Source organism: Peromyscus californicus, unplaced genomic scaffold, assembly GCF_007827085.1.
Source record: "Peromyscus californicus insignis strain IS unplaced genomic scaffold, ASM782708v3 Scaffold_21__1_contigs__length_65335640, whole genome shotgun sequence".
In the NCBI taxonomy this organism is placed as follows: domain Eukaryota; kingdom Metazoa; phylum Chordata; class Mammalia; order Rodentia; family Cricetidae; genus Peromyscus; species Peromyscus californicus.
In genome coordinates, this window is record NW_026294514.1 from 2135857 (window position 1) to 2156255 (window position 20399).

Below are 20399 nucleotides of genomic sequence, written 5' to 3' on the forward strand. Positions count from 1 at the left end.
AAGAGAGTTTTTGTTGTTGTTGTTGTGGTGGTGGTGGTGGTGGTGGTGGTGGTGGTGGTGGTGGTGGTGGTGGTTTAAACAAAAGTTACCAAAGTCACAGAATTCCAACCCAATAATTGAGGAGTTATATGTTAGTATCGACTCATAGCTGTCAATCAGAATATTTTTAACAATGCCTTTGAAATATTTATACAGTAAAACCACAAGAAATGCTCAAAATGCATAGAAATATATTTTATTGCCAAGCAGTGGTAGTGCACACCTTTAATCCAGCACTCAGGATCTCTATGAGTTTGAGGCCAGCCTGGTCTACATAGTGAGTTCCAGGACAGCCACGGCTACACAGAGAAACCCTGTCTTGAAAAACATATACATATACATGTGTGTGTGTGTATATGTATGTATTATATAATACATTAACAATAATGTATATAGTATTGTTAAAAATGAAATACATGGATATATGTATATTTATTTACTTATCTATTTATTTGCTGGTGGTCCTGATGGCACAGGCCTCTAGTCCCAGCTACTCAGGACAGAGGCAAAAGGATCACATACTGAAGTCTAACTTGTACAACAGAATGAATTCAAGGGTATCCTAGGCAACATAGTGGAGCATGGCTCAAAATGAAGAGTAAAAGAGGGCTGGGGGTATAGCTCAATGACTGACCACTTGTGTATTCAAGGCTCTCAATTCACTCTCTAGTACCACAAATAAATGTGTGTGTGTGTGTGTGTGTGTGTGTGTGTGTGTGTGTGTGTGTGTACTGAGAAAGACAGAATAAATAATTTATAGTCAGTTATTGCCAAATTCTAAATCTCATCTGGATTTTTCACAATGTTTACACGAATGGTAATCAGATATCTAAAATACAATCATCTATGTGTTGTCTACATTTTAAATAAAAGTTTCTTTTTATTTCTGGAGATGACAAAGTCAAGACAGAGAGAGAACTGCCTCCATTTATTTATGGACGAGATTTTAAATGCCAGAATTTTGACTACAAAGAACACCAGTATTTCCATGTTCATGGAGGAATTGAATTTGATATCAGCACGAATCCAGTTGAGAGTGCTTTGGATGACTTTAAGGTTTTTGAATTATTAGCATTTCTGAGATGTTTTTGTTGTTTGAGCTGTCTTTACAGGTTTTTACTGAGAAAGAGCTTCTGTGGGTGCAGGCACTGTGCACACCTCTAGACAATCATTCTCACAGTTCACTAGCTTTTCTCACACATTGAAATAAGTGTGAACCGAGTGCAGCTACTTCCCAGCGACTGTGTTGGAGAAGAAGCCGATAGACAAACCAGATACAGTCACTTCCATCACAGACTTTACAGATTCCAAATGAGCAACTTTTGTCCTTGGATAGTTAACTAAAGTATACAATAGAAATCCACGAGCACATGGCTGATCCTGGTGGCACACACCTGCAATGCCAGCAGGCAAGAAGGGTCATGAGTTCAAAGCTGACCAACCACACATCATAGAGCGACTTCATTAGAGAGAGAGAGACAGAGAGAGAGAGACCAAAAACAAACAAATCCCTGAACACTTATGCCAAGCCATCCATGTTTCTCAAAGATTATGACAAGAAAAAAAAAAAAAAACAGCTTGAGTTTGAGAAGAGTGAGTCCCCAGGAGCCAGGTGACATCATGTGCATCAGTCCCCTTATTTGTTTGTTGCTTGTCTGTCCACATTATACATCATCATACCTATTATGTATTTTCTTTTTAATCTTTGTTATTTATTCTCAAACTGGGAACTGGATACACACAGTTATTACCAAATTTCTCTGGGGCTTTATTTTTTTCCATTTGCATTTATACAATTTCATATAATGGATCTTGTCATTATTAAGTTTGTTTAAAAAGATTTTTAATGTGTGATTTGTATTTTAGAAAAATGTAGAGAAAATACAGGAGTGTGCTGCTAATACCTTTGCAGAAGATTCAGGATACAAAGAATTTTACTCAGTACCAGTCATGGAGTTTTATGGAAAGAGGTAAGGAGCTTCCCATTCATACCAGCCACAGCTTGATGAATGTTAGCAGAAAACAAGAAAGTGTCAAAATGCAAAGACTAGCTTAGTCTTAGGATGGTGAACCTAGAATGGTGATGATCTTATGGACGACAGACTCAAAAGAGTACTAACTAGTTGTTATCTCACACACTTTGATACATCCTGCAAATGACCATAGAATTAATTCTTACAGTGAGCACCAATGTTAAATAGGGATGGTGGTGGGAACCAAACTATGAAGGGGAGTTGGAAGGAGTGGACACAGCAGCACACACTCTTTCATTTCCGTAAGGAGTCTATTAAAAGCTCCAAACCCTCCCTGCCAGACCTTGCTATGCCCTTCATCTTCTGAAATGGTAGATTTTTTCCAGTGTTGCTAGGGTCTCTCATGAACTGTGTTCTTATATTTTACCATGAATACAAGTTTGAAAACATGGGTTATAGAGCGCAGAGAAAATATCTGAATGAGAGGTGGAGAAAAGCATGTTGGAAGTTTCATTTGCCTGTTTGTCCTCTGGTAGCCTGGAGGTAGCTGAGGACCAAGTTTCTATTCTGGAGAACAGAAATTTCAAAAATGGAGTAGGGAGAAATGTGGAAGAGAGAGTAGATGAGATTGAGAGGGCATAACACACAAGGAAGAAAACCAGGAGACCGTGTGGCATAGCAGCCCAGTAGGGTATGTGTAAGAATATGAAATAGTGAAAGTATCAGATACAACAGAAAATGACAACTCAAGTTAAGAGTGAACAGCTTCCTCTAATATTGGCTGTGATTTGGTAGGAGAATTTTAATGAGACGGTGATTAAGGGGGACTTACTTGCAGCAAGTTATAGGGTAACGTGGGGGGGAAGTTAATGAAATGGGAAGAGGTAAAAATAGAGATCATACCTGTTGAAGATGCATGGGGATGGATAAGAGACATGAGGCTAAGGGAACATGAAGACAAACGATGGAATGTGATCAATCTTTCTATTGAGTACTGCCTGTAATGTACTGCACGCATGAAGCTGAAGACGTGGTGGCCCTGGTTCTGAAGGAGGAAGAGCGGTGTGAGGACGCAGATGTTTGAGCACCTGTGTGAAGCTGCCTCTTCCTTACATGCAGAGTACCTGAAATGGTTTGTCGCCTCTCTAGAAGAGGAAGGTCTTGCTTAAAGATCCAGCACCTATTGAATAGACAGTCCTCACCGGGCTGCATGATGTCCTGGAGACATCTGTGAATGAACTTTTATTCTCCAGCTTCTGCCAAGCTTCTGGGACACCACTGATCCTGGAAGGGCAGGGGAGCTGCAGGGAGAAGAGCTAGATTAATGAGAGGCTGTCCTCAGTTTAGCTCGGTATACGTATCCTGCTATTGCATGGTTAGAGATCCAACCACTGCAATGTGATGTCATAACCGTTTCTGTTTCTCTAGTTCCTGACGAATGCACAGCATTTGGGAATCAGTGTTGGTGAATCATAGGGAGATAGATAGGACTTTTCAAGTTTTAAAAGCTGTAATAGTTGCTGAGAGATGGCTCAGCGGGTAAAGTGCTTACTGAGCATCCGTGAGAGTCTGAGAGCTGATCCCTAACATCAGAGTGTGCCTGTGGTTCCAGCGCTGGGAGGTGGGAACAGGAGGATCCCAGGGACTCACTGGCTACTTACACTAGCCAATCAGTGAGCCTCGGGCTCAGTGAAAGACTCTGCTTCAAAACATGAGGTGGAGAGTCATGAAGGAAGACAACCTCTGGACACACACACACACACACACACACACACACTCATGCATACATCCCTAATAAAAATAAATACAAAATAAGCTTGTTTCTAGATCCAGACAGCAAGAAATAAAAATAAAAAACCACAAGTAAGTAATCAGAATTTTCAAGACTCACATATCAATTACTAGAGAAACTTCATCCTGTATAAAATCCAACCTCTGCATATTTTTTATTGGAGTTCCATGTGCTAATTGGCTGGTATTTTCAACTGCAATGAGAAATCTTTGGCTGCTTCTTTTCCTGCCCAGGTTCCCTGGTATCTCCTGCTGGGTACTCAGCTGCCAATAAGCTCTGTAAAGGCAACTACACAAATATCATCTTTGATAACCACTGCTTCAGGCTAGGCGGCAGCTGTCCTCTCAGGCTGGCCCTTCACTATGCTTGGCAAATGGCATGCATCTAAGTTAGATTTGACACCAATGCAATGAAATGAGTTCCTTTCCCAGTTAATGTTTTCAAAGCAGTGCTACCTTAAAACCCCAATAATTTCAAGCTGCTTCCCCTGCCCCATAATGCAGAGGTGCAACAGTGCTGAACCCAAGATAATGTGAATGAATGAAAACAGGGCATTTTAAAATCTCTTGCTGTCTTTGATTTTATGAAATGGTTACTACATTGAGCTCATAGAGTGTTCCTGTCATTTTCCTCTGATTTACTTCCCAAGGGATTCCTTGTCCTTTTTATTTCCACTAGGTCCTACAGTCACACTCAGAAGCATCCAGATCCTAGATTCATTTTAGTTTCAGGGAGAGTTTTCCCATCATACCAGAAAAACATCATGATATCAAATAGATGCTCAATGAATTGGAAGTCTATGAAATTAGAAAAACTCATGACTCATAAAGATGACAATTATTGTAACAAATAGATTAACTGTCCTAAAATACCCAGTTTGGAGAAGAACATACCAGTATCATGACACTGTTGAAAATGTAGGAAGTTGATCAGAAATCTGCTTAATGAAATGAGTGTCAGGGAAGCTCCTCACCACAGTACCTAAGCCAGGTACACACTTCCAGGCAGACGAAGATGGAGGTAGTGAGTTTTGAAATGAGACTTCCCTAAAGTCCCTAACCACACTTAAGGTTTGAGTAAGAGATGTAGAATGTCAGCACACAGGAGTTGAATGAAGACCTGGTTGAAATATCTAGCCATTAACTGAAACACGGGCCATCTGGGAGTTCTTCTAACAAGGCTCTCTCTGTGGCCAGTGCAACCTTACTGGACAGCTGACCATGGACATCACAAAATTATCTCACCAGAGAGGCTCTCAGGGTACAAGCAAACTATTACTCCTCAAGTTTCTAGTGTCGTAGAGAACCCCCAACCAGGCTCTGGATACAGTCTTAAGGTGACACCAAGAGGCACAAAATGCTTCTCTTTAGACTGTCTTCACTCCTGGCAGAACAGTTACAATGCCTCCTCTTGGGAGGCAGAAGCACTCCCCAGAGAAGAAGCCACTGGAGGGAACAGAGTACTTCAGTATCTTGTCACTGCTTTACTCCTGAATGAGACTGGCCATGTTGGTTACGATGCTTCCATCTCATGTCTCAGAGTGGGAGTCTCTTTAACCTACTGGTGCAGTAAAAGCCAAGGAGCCATGACCTAAAACACCATTCCAGGTTGGGCTTAAGGTAAATTATCCTTCGGGAAGGCGTCTTATGGACACAATTTGATTAAAACAGTAAAGAGGAAGAACAACAGATGGAAGATAAACCTAGGACTCTTTCCCTAGAACTTGGGCTTCTAGTGACTTCTAAACAGTGCTGTAGTAGTTGGGTTGTTTTGTTGTTGTTTGTTTTGCCTGTTTGTTTTTACTCTTTGCTCTTTGGCGGCCCACGACCCAGCTCCCAAGTAAATACACAGAGACTTACTCTTTCTTATGAATGCCCCGCCTTAGCTTGGCTTATTTCTAGCTAGCTTTTCTTACATTACCCTGCCTATCTTTTGCCTCTGGGCTTTGACTTTTCTCTGTTCTCTGTCTTTCTTCCCCTTTCACTCTGCAGCTTGTGTGGCTGGGTGGCTGGTCCTTGGCTTCCTACTGCCCTCCTTTCCTCAGCCTTCCTTTCTTCTCCTCCAATTTATCTCTCTGCCTGGCAGCCCCTCCTACCCTTTCTCCTGCCTTGCTATTGGCCATTCAGCTCTTTATTAGACCAATCTGGTGTTTTAGGCAGGCAAAGTATCACAGCTTTACAGAGTTAAACAAATGCAACATAAAAGAGTGCAACACATCTTTGCATCATTAAACTAACATTCCACAACATAAACGAATGTAACACATCTTTAACTAATACTCCATAACACAGTACCCCAATCTCTGTCATGGGAATACAGGACCAACCCAAATGGTCCATATAAGGGTAATTATCAAGATAAAGAACTGTTGATAATAATGGTAGTATTTTTAACAATCAAGTATAGCTCAAACTATAGTTCCGTATATAATTATTATGGAATAAGCAAGTTTTGACAGAAAATAAATAAGTAGCAAATTACTTCAAAGCTATAAAAAAACCCACTCTTTTTCTTTATTTTTTTATAGTTACTATGTGATCTATTTTGATCTTGAAATTTTCTACCAGCAACTATATAAGACTCAATGGTGGGGAGCCATAAATGAAATCATCAACAATCTGAGATTGAAAAGACTTCCACTGACTGAAGCTCAATTACATGAGCAGTTTAAGAAAAAATTTGGTTTCAAAAAAGCTATAAAGTGCAAGGTATTTCACTGACTGTCACATAATTTTGTGTAAGAAGTTACATATTACCATAAGTTCATGTCTCATATTCTATCCTAGATGGAAGGTCTAGAATATGAGGTTCAAGAAAGACACTGAGATCAGTTGTTGGGGGTATGGAGTTTACTAGAAGAGTCACTAATGGCTATGGACAGACAGACAGACAGACAATAGCATGGCAGGGGCTCTGAGGAGAGTTTAGGCCCACCAGACAAACAGTATGATGCAGGTTCTGATGAGAGGAAATCAGGGCCCACAAAGAGAGAGACAGAGACAGAGAGACAGAGGAGAGAAGAGAGAGTTACACCTTTCTGAGAATGAGAGTAGTTTTATTTCAAAAGCTTGCAATCAAGTTCTCTGATGCTCAGGCAAAAGGCAGGGCAATGGGTAGAGAGTGAGACCTGTGTCCACCAACTCTCACTTTTATGCAAACTCACTTCCCCAGGAGAAAACCCCTGGGACCTGGAGTCTATTAGCCTGGAGATTGTGAGACAAAGTTTCAATAGGGCACCTTGCTTCCTGAGAGTGGAAAGGCTCCTGTAGCTGTTCTAACGTTACATTCTTACACTAGGGATAAACTAATGCTTACATAAATACTTCAACAGGAAATAAAAATCCCACCTTTTATTAGCTGGAAGTCTATATGGTTCTAGATTTTACATTTTTGGCCAATTCCAAACCAAATCCCAGTAAGCTGGACTGTGGTTCGTTTGAATGGCAAATATTTACTGGTTTCTAATGTTTAAGCCGCCATTGTGGACAGGAAAACTCCTGGGAAGTCTCACTTCTGTTACTGTCACTCCTGTTACACAGATGAGACACGGGAATGTAGAGAGTTAACACAAGTCATACGGTCAGTAAACGCCACCACCTGGCTCTGTCTGGGCACACAGGCACCTGAGTCAGCCCTGTGTCTCCTCACAGACTTCACCTTAGCTGCTGGAACCCATCTGTCGGGCGCCTTGGTTTCTGGAACCCATCTGTCGGGCGCCTTAGCTGCTGGAACCCATCTGTTGAGCTCCTTAGCTGCTGGAACCCATCTGTTGAGCTCCTTAGCTGCTGGAACCCATCTCTTGGGCGCCTTAGTTTCTGGAACCCATCTGTTGGGCTCCTTAGCTGCTGGAACCCATCTGTTGGGCTCTCCAACTTCAAAGATTATGCTGGCATATACCTCCCACTTATCTATTTAAAAAGCCATACATTTAAAACTCTGATAACTAGTCTAATTTAAAGTATTTATCAGAACATCTCAAAGAACACCATGATATTTTTAACCTCTTCATCTGAGAACTGGAGAAAGAAGAATAAGTCTCTCTCTAGCTATGTATCTCAAGTTTCTTGAGCTGTCCTTAAGTCAGAGAGAAGCTGGTAATCTTCATTTGCCTTTAAAGTACTTCAGGAAGATATCTGTTCACTTTACTGAAACTGTCTGCAAAGATGAAGCTACTCTAAAAGAAAGGAAACAATCTTTCCAAATGTATTTCCATGCTCTCAATGTCTCCTAGGTCTGTGAGTTTCAACATTGCCCAGGGAGAAGCTCTTTACCTGGCCCCTGTGGCAAAAAATGAACCACACTCTTGCAACTCTCTTAATGCATTCTGTGCTCTCTCCTTAAAGAAAACTTTTGACTTATTTTTATAAAAAACTAATGCTGACCTTTAAAAAATTTTTAGAGTATCCCATTTGGTATGAAGTCTGCTGTTGAAAGAGGCTTGTCTGCTGTTTTCCATACATTCAGCCGTAAAACCTCAAGCTCAACAATCAATGTTTCTGATGAAGCAGGCTATGCCATTTTCCACCACGCTGCCCTGCACAACCGGGTCTCTATCATCTGTCAGCTGTGTAACGCCAACTTCAATGTTAACCAGAGACGCTTCATCATGTTCAGCCAAGGTACCATTCAGTTTTTAAACTTTGTTCAGTACCGAATGGGTCTAGTTAATATAAAGCAGAATTGGATGATTTAAATATAGTGAGTAACCAGTTTTCCTTTAAGCACTTTTTAATGTGGAAAGAATCTTTGGCAATTAAAAATCTTCCATTCATCCTTGTCTTCTCAGATTTCCACTTGCTAATAAATAGGTAAGCTTCACAATATGAATAAGTAATGTTATTTACAGTAACAATGCCAGCAATGTTACTGCTAAATCAACGTATTAGCCTAGCTGCAAGTTTTGGTTAGGTCTTGAAAGGGTTGCCAGGTGTGCTCTGACTTGGTGTTGGGTACATGCAACATGCTTACATGTCTCTGTCAGAAATTGTACTCCACATTGTCTGATGCCATACTGCTCTCTGTATCAACACGCTGTCATTTTGTTCTTTCTGACTAATTTAGGAAACTGCTGTATATTGGTAACCATGTTTCTGTGTGGATTTTCTTTTTAAACAGAGTCATCCAAAGGGGACATGAAAAAAGAAAGAAATGGTAAGGCTGAAGTGAAATATGTGTATATTTTAAAAGATTGTTACATATGTTAAAACTTTTTTGCTGCGTGTGGTGACACAAACCTGTAATCCCCGCATGTGAGAGACTGAAGCAGGAAAAGAGGGCTAAAGTCATCCTCTGTTATCTGAATGAGTTCAAGACCAGCTGGGGCTGCATGAAAATAAACAATCAAAAAAAGAAGCTTTTTATAGTATCCAATCTACAAATATTTCCTTGCATGAAAATGTAAAATAATGATGTTTCACATTCAATTTGAAGTTTAATTTTTCTGCCCATGGTTACGGATATTCATGTTAGGTGTTCCTTTTTATAATATTTAATTGGGGATTTGCTGTGATCTCCACTTGTTTTATAAATTCAGTTTCCAAAGTCGTTTGGCAGGTGGTCCATAATCGGCTACAAGCTGGGAATGGTGTATGGTGCCTGTGTGCAGGGCCCCAGCTTCAATCTGCACACCCTAGTCACACAAACAAGTTTATAATTGAGACGTTCTGCCACCTAGTGGCCATAATCATATATGGGTTCTAAGGAATGATTACTTTTTGTTGAGGTCAAAGTTTTGAGATAAGCATTAGACATTAAAAAAAAAAACTTTATGTTTATACCTTTCTACACATTTGAGATACTAGCCACATAACTTTAGAGTATACATAAGGTAATTTAAGGAAAGTTCTTTCACTTAAAAAAAAAAAAAGCAATATCCTACTTTAAAAAGCCCAAATTGGTAAAGGCAGAGAGGGACTAGATACTTGAACTGGCTGCCTTATTGTGGTGGAGGAACATTGTATACACACACACACACATACACACACACACACACACACACACACACACACACACACACACACACGTAAAATAAAATTTAAAGCACCACCAGAGCAGGAAGGAGGCATGTAACTGAAAGTTTTCCTGTGTCCCGCCCAGTCCGCAGCTGCTCAGACCCAAATAAACACACAGAGGCTTACATTATCTTTAAACTATATGGCCTAATGGCTCAGGCTTCTCGCTAGATAGCTCTTACATCTTAAATTAACCCATTTCTACAAATCTATACTCTGCCACGTGGCTTGTGGCTTACTGGTACTTTACATCTTGCTTCTCCTGGTGGCAGCTAGCAGTGTCTCCTCTGTTCTGCCTTTCTCCTTCCTCTCTCTCTAGTTAGAATGCCCCGCCTAACCTTATTCTGCATCACCATTGGCTAAACAGCTTTATTTATCAACCAATCTGAGCAACACATGTTCACAGAATACAGAACAACATCACCCATCAGAGGCAGCTGGAAGCTTCTGATTGAATGACATTTAATGAAACAGTACTTCATTGGAAATTGTTGAATTAAGTGTAAAATTATAGCTTGCTTTATCATGACTATTTTATGTATTTACTTAGTTTTTTAAAACGTGTAGTAAGATACAGTGTCACACACCTGGAATCACAGCATCAGCATCGGGGACTGAGGCCAAAGGATTTCAAATTTGAGGCTATCCTGAGCTATAGTGGGCCCCAGACCAACCTGAACTATGCAGCAAGACCCTCAAAAAGTAGATGCATATTTTCCTTGCTCATTAAAAGGTATGATTCCTTTAGCTATTTCAAGTTAAGCAAAGAAATATAAGGTTTCCCAAATAATTGTTTTAGTTCTTATTTTGGAGGATTTATATATTATATAACACGAAGCTGTGTGCTTATTTATTCTTTATTTATTTTAAGAGTGCTAGCTCTGACTACTGAGGCAATTGTTACTCTTCTCAGGTCCAACCCCTCTACACCTGGCCGCACAAGCCTGTTCACTGGAGGCAACCGTCTGCCTCCTCTGTTTCAAAGCCGATCACACACTTACTGAGAAAAGGGGCTGGATGCCGATCCACTTCGCCGCCTTCTATGATAACATCTGCATCATCATTGCACTCTGCAGGAAGGATCCCAGTTTGCTAGAGGCTGAGGCAACAGCTGAGTGAGTTACTGAGCATCTGTAAAATTATATACAAACTTCTACTTTCCTGACTACCACCAGGCGTAATTGGCACGGGGACTTGCAAGGTAGCAAAGCACTGATGTTTTCTCTGGTCTTCATCTTCTTCTCTTCTGGCTTAACCTTAGAATTTGTGAAGACCAGAGCTTTCATCTGCCTGTATGTGTTTCCTAGAGGAGTAAAGAGTAAGTTCTGGGGATTTCTTTAACTGCTGTATCAATAATACAGCTTCCCAGATCGGTTTATTAGGCTAACCACGTGACTAAGGAAGAGCGTGTTGCTCTTGTCTCCTGTATAATCAGCAGGTAGCCCTCTGTCTCCAGATCAAAGTAGACAGAACCATATCACAGCAGAAATAACTACTTGTATCTAGAGGAGGACTGTAGCATGAATCCTAAAAGGTCTTATTAATAAAATCAAACCCAGAGCCAGGTATTGGGGTGAATGCTGGAAGATCAGAGAAGCAGAACAAGCCACAGCCACCTCGCCTTGCCAGTTCCTCAGCTGATCCTGTTTCCTCAGACTGGAAGCCTCTGTGTTCTTATCCAAATGGATCTCAGCTGAACTGCTTCTCGAAAGTCTGAAAGCTTAACCAGCTCTAGTTCCTGCTTCCTGCCATCACTTCCTGGGATTAAAGGCTCTAGTTACCATGCCTGGCTGTTTCCAGTGTGGCCTTGAACTCACAGAGATTCAGGCGGATCTCTGCCTCTGGAATGCTAGGATTAAAGGCGTGTGTGCCACCATTTTCTGGCCTCTGTATCTAGTGGCTGTTCTGTTTTCTGACCCCAGATAAGTTTATTAGGGTGCACAATATTTTGGGGAACACAATACCACCACAGAGGACAGCAGCAAAAAGAAGAAAAGTTGGAAGCAGGAAACATCGCCAAAGTTTCCTGTTTCATAATTAGGGTGAACATTCTTCTTTAGGCTTGTCCAGGAATCTAAAGACCAGGTGATCATTTTGACTCTCTGAACCTGTTGTATGGATACTGTGGTCTAAGTCTCCAAATGTCCTGTCCCTTATTTACATACTGGCTTGGCGGTTTGAAGGACACTTATTGCTCCTTAACTCATGGCTTCCCCACCATACCGTGAAATGGCAGCAGCTCCCATGCCCATTATCATACCTGCATAATGGATGGAGCAGCAAGACAGAGACGAAGCAACAGACACACCCTCCTCTTCACCTCTGCCCATGCAGCTCCCACTACCATCCTGTAGACATGCTTGTTTGCACGTCACCTACCTACCTCTGAGGGGAGATGGGAGATGAAACCCAAAGATCTTCATTGTCTAAAGCAATACACAGTCAGCTTTCAGTGAGGAAACTGGGATTTGGAATTGGACATAAAACATAAAAAATGTGTTTGGTGACTACCAAGCCTATGCGGTATTTGTAAAGTGGGTTGATAATACCTGATTATGTGTCCACCAATTTATGAAGCTTCTGGAAAGATTAGATAGGCAGTGTATTTTAATTATGTTGTGTAGTACCAACTTCCAAATACATTATAAATCATAATAATTGAGAAAGAGGACAGGGATGACTAATGAGGAGAGGGAGGCAGGGAGGCACATCTGTGGAATATAGAGAATGAGGTGCTGAAGGAAGACAAGGTGATGGTATGAATTAGAGTTCCTTTAGCAGCAGAAGTAAATGTGGTGCTGTATGTGTGCACAATCCTGTTACGATGTGTTCTTGACTCTTAGGAATCAGTGTACCCCACTATTGCTCGCTGCTACTTCAGGAGCACTGGACACTATTCAGTACCTTTTCTCTCTTGGTGCCAACTGGAGAAAAACAGATGCGAAAGGAAACAATATCATTCACTTGTCAGTGCTCACTTTTCATACAGAGGTACTCAAGTATATCATAGAATTGAATATCCCTGAACTTCCAGTTTGGAAAACTTTGGTAGGTGAGTACAGAACATATGATTTCATCATAAACATTCTGATTATTCTATAATATGATCATTGGAATGCTGACATGGAACAAATAAAATAAAATATGCATATTCAAAAAATTAAAGATCATGCAATAAAAATTATGTATTAAAACCAACAATAGTTCAGTTGATAAGGGGAACTATCTTTTGGTGTATAAAAGTAGTTTGATTTCTAACTTAAAATCAGAGATCTGTGACCCAAATGAGCTATATCTTACACAATGATATTTATTTTCCAACTTTCTTAGAAGTCAGAAAATCATTTTCTCCGTTAATATGCAAAAATATTCCATAATAAACCGAATTCAGAAAGAACGGAGGATACAACGCTTAAGCATCAAAGGTCCTCCACTCTGTTCCTTACTCCTCATCCTAAAGCAGCTTTAGAAAATCCTCCTGCACATTTAGAAGAATGTTTTATGCAAAATTTTGTGTTCAATCTAGTCAGAAAAACAAGGGTAAGGGTTACTCAGTCAATTGAAGATGTGTATCAAAATTCACTTCCTCCTCAATCCCCGTTACAATGACATGAAAAGTAAACACAACAGCAGTAGCAGTCAAGGTTCAAGAGAAAACGGAGGGCAGTGATAAACAAGATGGAACCAAGCAGGCACCTCCGAGGCTGAGCCTCCCAGAGAATCCCAAGCCCACGTCAGGAAAGCCGAGAACCTCTCAAACTCAGACCTCATAGTCCTCACAAAGCTGGAGAGCAGGTAGTGCCAGGGGGCTCCCCAGGGCCCAGTCGGAAAGGCCAGCAGGTGCTGAGGCTGCCTTCTCCTTGGAGAGAAAGGCACCAGAATTTCCAGGACCACAGCCAAGGCATGTTCCAGAGTGGAGCTATGGGCACGGCCTTAAGAAAAGGCAGAGCTATGAAAGTGCCATTGAATCAGTGAAAACTGAGAAGGTGGATCTCAAATAGGGAAAATAACAGTGAGAAGTGAGACAACACCATGGGTCACTACAATGTCACTAGATGAGAGTGATATTTGTCTAGACAGTGTTAAGTATTGATTCGAGTAGCAGCCAGAAATGTGAGGAAAGGGAGCAGCATGAGCTGGTTCCCCATTCTCATAACATGAGGCCATAAACAAAGCCCAAGGCTGGAAGATGAATCTTAAAAGGTCTTATTAATAAAAAACCCAGAGCCAGATATTGGGGTGAAAACTGAGAGGTCAGAGAAATAGAACAAGCCCCAGCCAACCTCACCTTACTAACTCCTCAGCCTCCAAAGGGAGCTACTTCCTGTATACCCATGCCTATATCCTTTCTGTGCCCTGCCATCTCACCTCCTCTCTCCGCCCAGCTACATCACTTCCTCTTTCCACCCAGCTCTCTCACTTCTTGTCTGTCTGTACAGACCTCCAGACCTCTATGGTTAACTAGCACTGGGATTAAAGGTGTGGGCCACCATGCCTGGCTCTGTTCCCAGTGTGGCCTTGAACTCACAAAGATCTGGATGAATTTCCGCCTCCCGAATGCTAGTATTAAAGGCATGTGCTACCATTGCTGACCTCTATATTTAATATAGTGGCTGGCTTTTTCCTCTGATCCCCAGATAAGCTTTATTGGAGTGCACAAATAAAATATCACCACACAAGGCCAAGGTAGCAAGATGTAGCGGTGTCTCAGAATACTGATTTCTAGAGAAGTGAACCCAAAGCAATGGAGGGAGTGGATGCAAAACTACGATATTTTGCTGTAGGTACTTTTTGCTTATAACTTGGAATCATGAACAAAAAATAAAAATTAAAGCAAAAAGAAAAGAGATAGAGAATGAGAACTAATGTTTTCTCGATGGAGTAAGACACAGTTAATATTCCAACCTGATTCTAGTGGTTTAAGATGTTTGATTCTTCGGGCTTGGGAGTTGGCTCAGTAAAGCACCTGCTGTGCAAGCATGAGGACCTGAATCCAGATGCTGAGCGCACACACAACCCTGGGCATGGCAGCCTCTGTGTAATCCTAGCACTCAGGTTTACAAAATTGTTTGAGAATTTTCTCCAGCTTTGTGCTTAATATAGATAGAACTACACAGATAGAGGTATTAGATCAGTTTAATGTACACATGGAAATTGATTCATTCCCAAGATCCCACAAAAACTGCATGAAGATTAAATAATAAGAGCGGCAGACAAACTCGGGGAAAGCAAGGACATGACAGCAATAAAAACGGGAGACGGGCCAGTCCCTGGAGCTCACCGGCCAGCCAGTCCAGCCAATTGATGAGCTCCTAGTTCAGTGCGAAACTCTGTCTCAAAAATTTAGGTAGAAAAGAAATAGTGAAGGGCACCCAAAGTCGACCTCCGTACTCCCAACCCCAATACAAATGTACATTCATGCACACACAAAAATCACACGTTCACACAAACACCAATAAACATACACACATACAAAATGCACATGAGTGCACACACAAAAAAACACATATTCACACACACACACACACTTTGAAAAAATGATATCCAGCTATTTGTTCAAAACGGTCTCAGTATCAATCTTGGCATTTGTTAAGTAGTGAGGACATTTCCTGAGTACATCAACCCAAGGAGCTGCTGGGAAATGTCTTGGTGTTTATTTTTATGCACATATGTCCTCACATCTTAATATTTTAAAAAAGTAACTGTGAGGATCAACTTTACTTATAACAGACATCCGTTATAAATACCTTCAAGTCTTGACAAGAATGACTTAATGGTGCAGCTCACTTGCAGGGGTCACTACTTGCAGTATCCATAGTTAGAAAGTCCCCATAATTACAAGATAATGACACCAGCAGAATAATAAACAGTAAGCATGTTGCTTCTTGCTTTGCCTCAAGCCCTAAAAATAGCTCTCTCTCCTTATACTGCCCATTTCCACCATGAGTAAAATGCATCTAATTAGAAGCAGGCTAATTAGCCTTTGGAGTATAAGCTGACATTTAAAACAGAGCAGTCTAGGCAAGAGCTGGGACATCTCTGAAAAGAAGCAGGCCAGAGAACGAGATGAAGTAAGGATACAGCTCCGTGCTTTTTCACGCCAAGACACTGTTTAGAAGCATACACAATGTTTCATTCTTTGTTTCGAGTTCAAATTTATGCTCAATTTTTAAGAATCATATTAATCATTTTCAGGAAATGTGCAAAGCACCATATCTAATTTAATGGCTGTTAAAATTTCATTGATTATGTAGTATACTTTGCCATCCTTAAAATCTCCTACTCAAATTTTATTCAAAATTAATGGTAGGTGCATGAGAAATGTATTATTTTTCTAGTGAATTTGAACTATATTTCTAGGCAATGATAGTCATTCAGACCAAAGAAATAATTTAAAATTTTTTTCAGTAACTATCTATACTATAAACCTTAGAGATCTTGGGCATATTGTGTTCATTTCTGTTACTGTCACAAATGCCCAAGATAATCAACTTCTGTAGAGAGCATTTACCTGTGAGCACTCACAGGATTAGCTGTGATGAAGTAATAACGTGTTATGGGAGCCAGTGGCAGAGGCCCATGGCCTATTTGCCTCATGGGAGGTATAGAAAAACAGAGAAACGGAATCCCACAATCCCCTTCAAGGATACTTTGCCCAGTGATCTACAACTTCCCAGTAAGTTCCACCTCTTAAAGTTCCCATCACCTTCCAATAGCACCAAGCCAGTGACTAAACCATGAAGATGGGCCTTTGAGGACCACTCCATATCCAAGCTAGTCCATGATAATCTATCCAGCACCTCAGAGAACCACAAACAGAGGGGATTTAGCACATGCAGCTGGTGAGGGGATGATCTCAACTCTTCTGTCCACTTTACCTATATGAAAACAAAATCGGTCATTCCATTGCCTCTGCTGTGAATTACAGTTGTGTTTTTCTGTTGAATACTTTTCAGAAATGTTGCAGTGTGAAAGCTTCAAGCGAAGGATGATGGCTGTCATGTCCTTAGAAGTAGTTTGCTTAGCAAATGATCAATACTGGAAATGTATTTTGGATGCAGGTGATACAAAATACATTAACTATCTTTTTCTTGTCATGTTTTAAGTAGAGCTATATTATATTCAGGTCAATAATTTTAGTATATTATATATAGTATATAATACACAAATATTAACATAGACATACATATTTAATGCAAAGCACATACTATACCACTAAACTAATACATACATACATACATGCATACATATATATATATTAAAAAAACGTGTGTGTGTGTGTGCTCATGCACATGCATGTGTTTTTCAAGACAAGGTCACACATACAACCCAGGCTGGCTTTGAACTTGTAATCCTCTTGCCTCAACCTTTTTTTAAATTAAAAATTTATACATTTGATCATGTTTTTCTCTTCCTTAACTCTTCCCAGGTCCTCCCCACTTCCCTGCCACCCCAACTTCATGTTTTTGCTCTCTCTGTAAACAAACAAATAAACAAAACAAAAAACCAAGAAACAAAAACAAATCAAGAAATGAAACTAAGTCAAAACAAACAGGAAAAAATCTGATAAGACAAAAATCTCAGAACAAAAGAAAACAAAACAAAAACTCCACAGAAATTCCAGAGGGTTCTTTTTGTGTTGACCAGCTATTCCCGGTTCTGATATACCTAGAAATATTCCACTGGAGAAACTGATTTTTTCCCTTTGCCAGTGGGTGTCAATGTAGACGGCCTCTTGCCTAGGGATGACTGGTTCCTACCATCTTTCCACTTCTCTTCTGTATAGAGCCCCGAGCCTTTGGGGAGGGGCTTGATGAAGACATCCCTTTTAGGACTGAGTGCTCTAAAGTCTCTCACTCTCTACGCACTGTCCAGTTGTGGGCCTCTGTGTCAATTCTCATCTACCTTGAGAAGCTTTTTGATGAGGGTTGAGTGAGGCACTGATCTATGAGTAAAGCAGAACGTCATTAGGAGTCATTTTATTGTTAAGTTGTTTTAGCAGAAGAATAATGGTAGGTTTCCCCTAAGGCCCATGACCTGTCTAGTCTCAGGGTCTTGGCCACTTTGGCAGTGTCAATTGTGAGTTCCATTGCCTTATAGCTTTTGAGTGCTAGGTTTACAAGTGTGTGCAATCCAAATTTACTTCAAAATATGTTTTTAACTATCACAGACACTTTTAGTTGATTTTAAGTTTCTTTTTTCTTTTCTCTAAGACCACTTTTGTCAACTTTATATTTTATTTTCATGTAAAAGTTGCACATGGTCAAAAAAACTATGTATATTTTAGAGGACATCTATTTCTCTAAAAACTTGAAATTTTAAGAAGTAATAAAAAGAACTTTAGTATACTAGCTGTTCTAGTATAGTATCTAGCTGTTCTAGTTTAATATTGTTATGATAAACTACCCTGACCAAAAACAATACAGGGGAGGAAGTGTTCATTTCCGCTTGGAATTCCAAGTTACAATCTATCATTACAGGGAAGTAGAGGATGTGAGAACCTGAATCAACTAGTCACATATATCCACAGTTAAGAGCAGGGAGAAATGAATGCATGCATGCTTGCCTCCTTGTGCTCAGCCCTTTTTCTAAACTTACAGTCTAGGATCCCCTGCCTAGGTCATGGTGTCACCCACATGATGTCATTCTCACATCAATTAACATTAGCAATCCAAACCATCCTCCACATATATGCTCAGAGGTCAACCTTATCTATATTAGTCCTCCACTGAGACTCTCTTCTTGCATGATTCTAGATTATGTCAAGGTGATAGTTAAGTGTAACCATCACAGTACTTTCATTTATAATTTATTCCAGTTCTACACTTGCACAATTTATTTTTTAAATTGAAAACTAGAAGAACATGGCAGACCAGGTTTGTAAGTAGTTCTGCATTTAGAAATTACATCATGGTTTCTCTGGCCTAGTTTCTTCACTAATCAAATGGGTCAACACCATGGACTTATTCTGAGAGCAGCACTGTCCACCATAACTTTCTGAAATGATGGGAATGTCTGAACTGTCTGTATGGTACCTACTTCCCTAGTGTGCATATTGAGGCATGCATTTTCCATGAATATTGATGAATGAACAAGCTTAATTTTATTTAACTCATTAAAAGCATGTTTGGAAAAGCTCAATGTCCCCAAAAAGTCAACAATAGATAGTTTCATTTCAGGTAGATAAATAAACTAGCCTCAGTTATACTCATATTTTTCAGAACTTTGTGTGTCTTCTATGGTGTGGTTTCTTCTCAACTAAACTGATACAAACCCAGCAAGCATTCAACTAAAGCCAAGTTTTCTATTTTTTACCATGCCCAATGACTGACTATAATAAATAAGGCTACTGTTATATTTGACTAGATCAGTACTTTTTTCACTTTTTGGTTTAAGATAATGTGTGATAACATATTCAAATAGTTAAACAGTTACCGCCACACCAAGGTAAGTCGGTACCCACAGCAGAACTTTACCATGTGATACCTCAAAGCCTTTATCAGCTAGGCATGACGATGCACACCTTAACCCCAGCACTTGGGAAGCCAAGACAGGAAGAACTGCACAGTGGGTTTCTGTGTAGCTGGAGTTTTCCTGTGTCCTGCCCAGTCCACAGCTGCTCAGACCCAAGTAAACACACAGAGGCTTATATTAATTAAAACTGCTCAGCCATTAGTTCAGGCCTACCACTGACTAGCTCTTACATTTAAACTCAGCCCATTTCTGTTCATCTCTATGTCACCACATGTTCCGTGGCTTTACCTGTGTGTCATTACATGCTGCTCCCTGGACAGGGGGGTTGGCATCTCCTGACTCATTCTTCCTCTTCCCAGAATTTTCCTTGTCTGCTTATCCCACCCATACTTCCTGCCTAGCTACTAGCCAATCAGCATTTTATTTATCAACCCATCAGAACAACACATTCACAGCATACAGAGCAACATCACCTGTCGTTTCTGTCTACATAACAAATTATCAACTCTATAGGACAAAAATCAGTATTTTAAAGATGGCTTGAATTTACTAATATAGTGTATGATCATGTGCTGTATGAAATTAAATATGCAAACAGCAAAAGCCACTATCTTGTAATAAGACAAAATTATTTCCATATCACTTCAAGTTATTATTCTGTATTTTGTAGAACTATCTGCAATTACTTATATTGCCATACCATGAACATTATTTCAATATTGTTAGGATAAATTGACTATAATTGACTTTGAAAAACTAATGCTCATCTCATCCTTATCTTTACAGGCACCATTCCTGCTTTAATCAATCTGTTAAAATGTCCCAAAATAAAACTGCAGTGTAAAACTGTTGGGTTACTGAGTAATATCTCAACCCATGTAAGTGTAGTACATGCTTTGGTGGAGGCAGGAGGCATCCCTGCTTTGATCAACCTGCTGGCTTCTGATGAGCCCGAACTACATTCCCGCTGTGCTGTCATTCTGTACGATATTGCTAAGTGTGAAAACAAGGATGTTATCTCCAAATATGTGAGTTACTGTTTTATAAAACATCATTTCGACTTGCCAGGGACCAGCCTCAGCAGTTTCGGGGTCTGAAGGATGGAAAACC

General features: G+C 40.2%; 1 protein-coding gene across 12 annotated transcripts in view; it reads left to right on the forward strand.

Moving 5' to 3' along the window:
* Positions 1–20399, forward strand: part of Ankar (ankyrin and armadillo repeat containing) — a 99908-nt gene that overhangs the window by 26111 nt on the left and 53398 nt on the right. For 10 of the 12 annotated variants that reach the window (XR_008220811.1, XR_008220812.1, XM_052749375.1 and 7 more), the window contains exons 4-12: positions 932–1095; positions 1906–2009; positions 6332–6512; positions 8204–8423; positions 8920–8955; positions 10729–10930; positions 12659–12867; positions 16772–16876; positions 20076–20317. Coding sequence is in view for 10 of the 12 variants with exons in the window: in XM_052749375.1 (XP_052605335.1) it covers positions 932–1095; positions 1906–2009; positions 6332–6512; positions 8204–8423; positions 8920–8955; positions 10729–10930; positions 12659–12867; positions 16772–16876; positions 20076–20317 (1463 nt within the window). In the remaining 2 variants the exon portion in view is untranslated. The remainder of the gene's footprint in view (positions 1–931; positions 1096–1905; positions 2010–6331; positions 6513–8203; positions 8424–8919; positions 8956–10728; positions 10931–12658; positions 12868–16771; positions 16877–20075; positions 20318–20399) is intronic. The other 2 variants (XM_052749372.1, XM_052749376.1) reach the window with 2 other exon arrangements.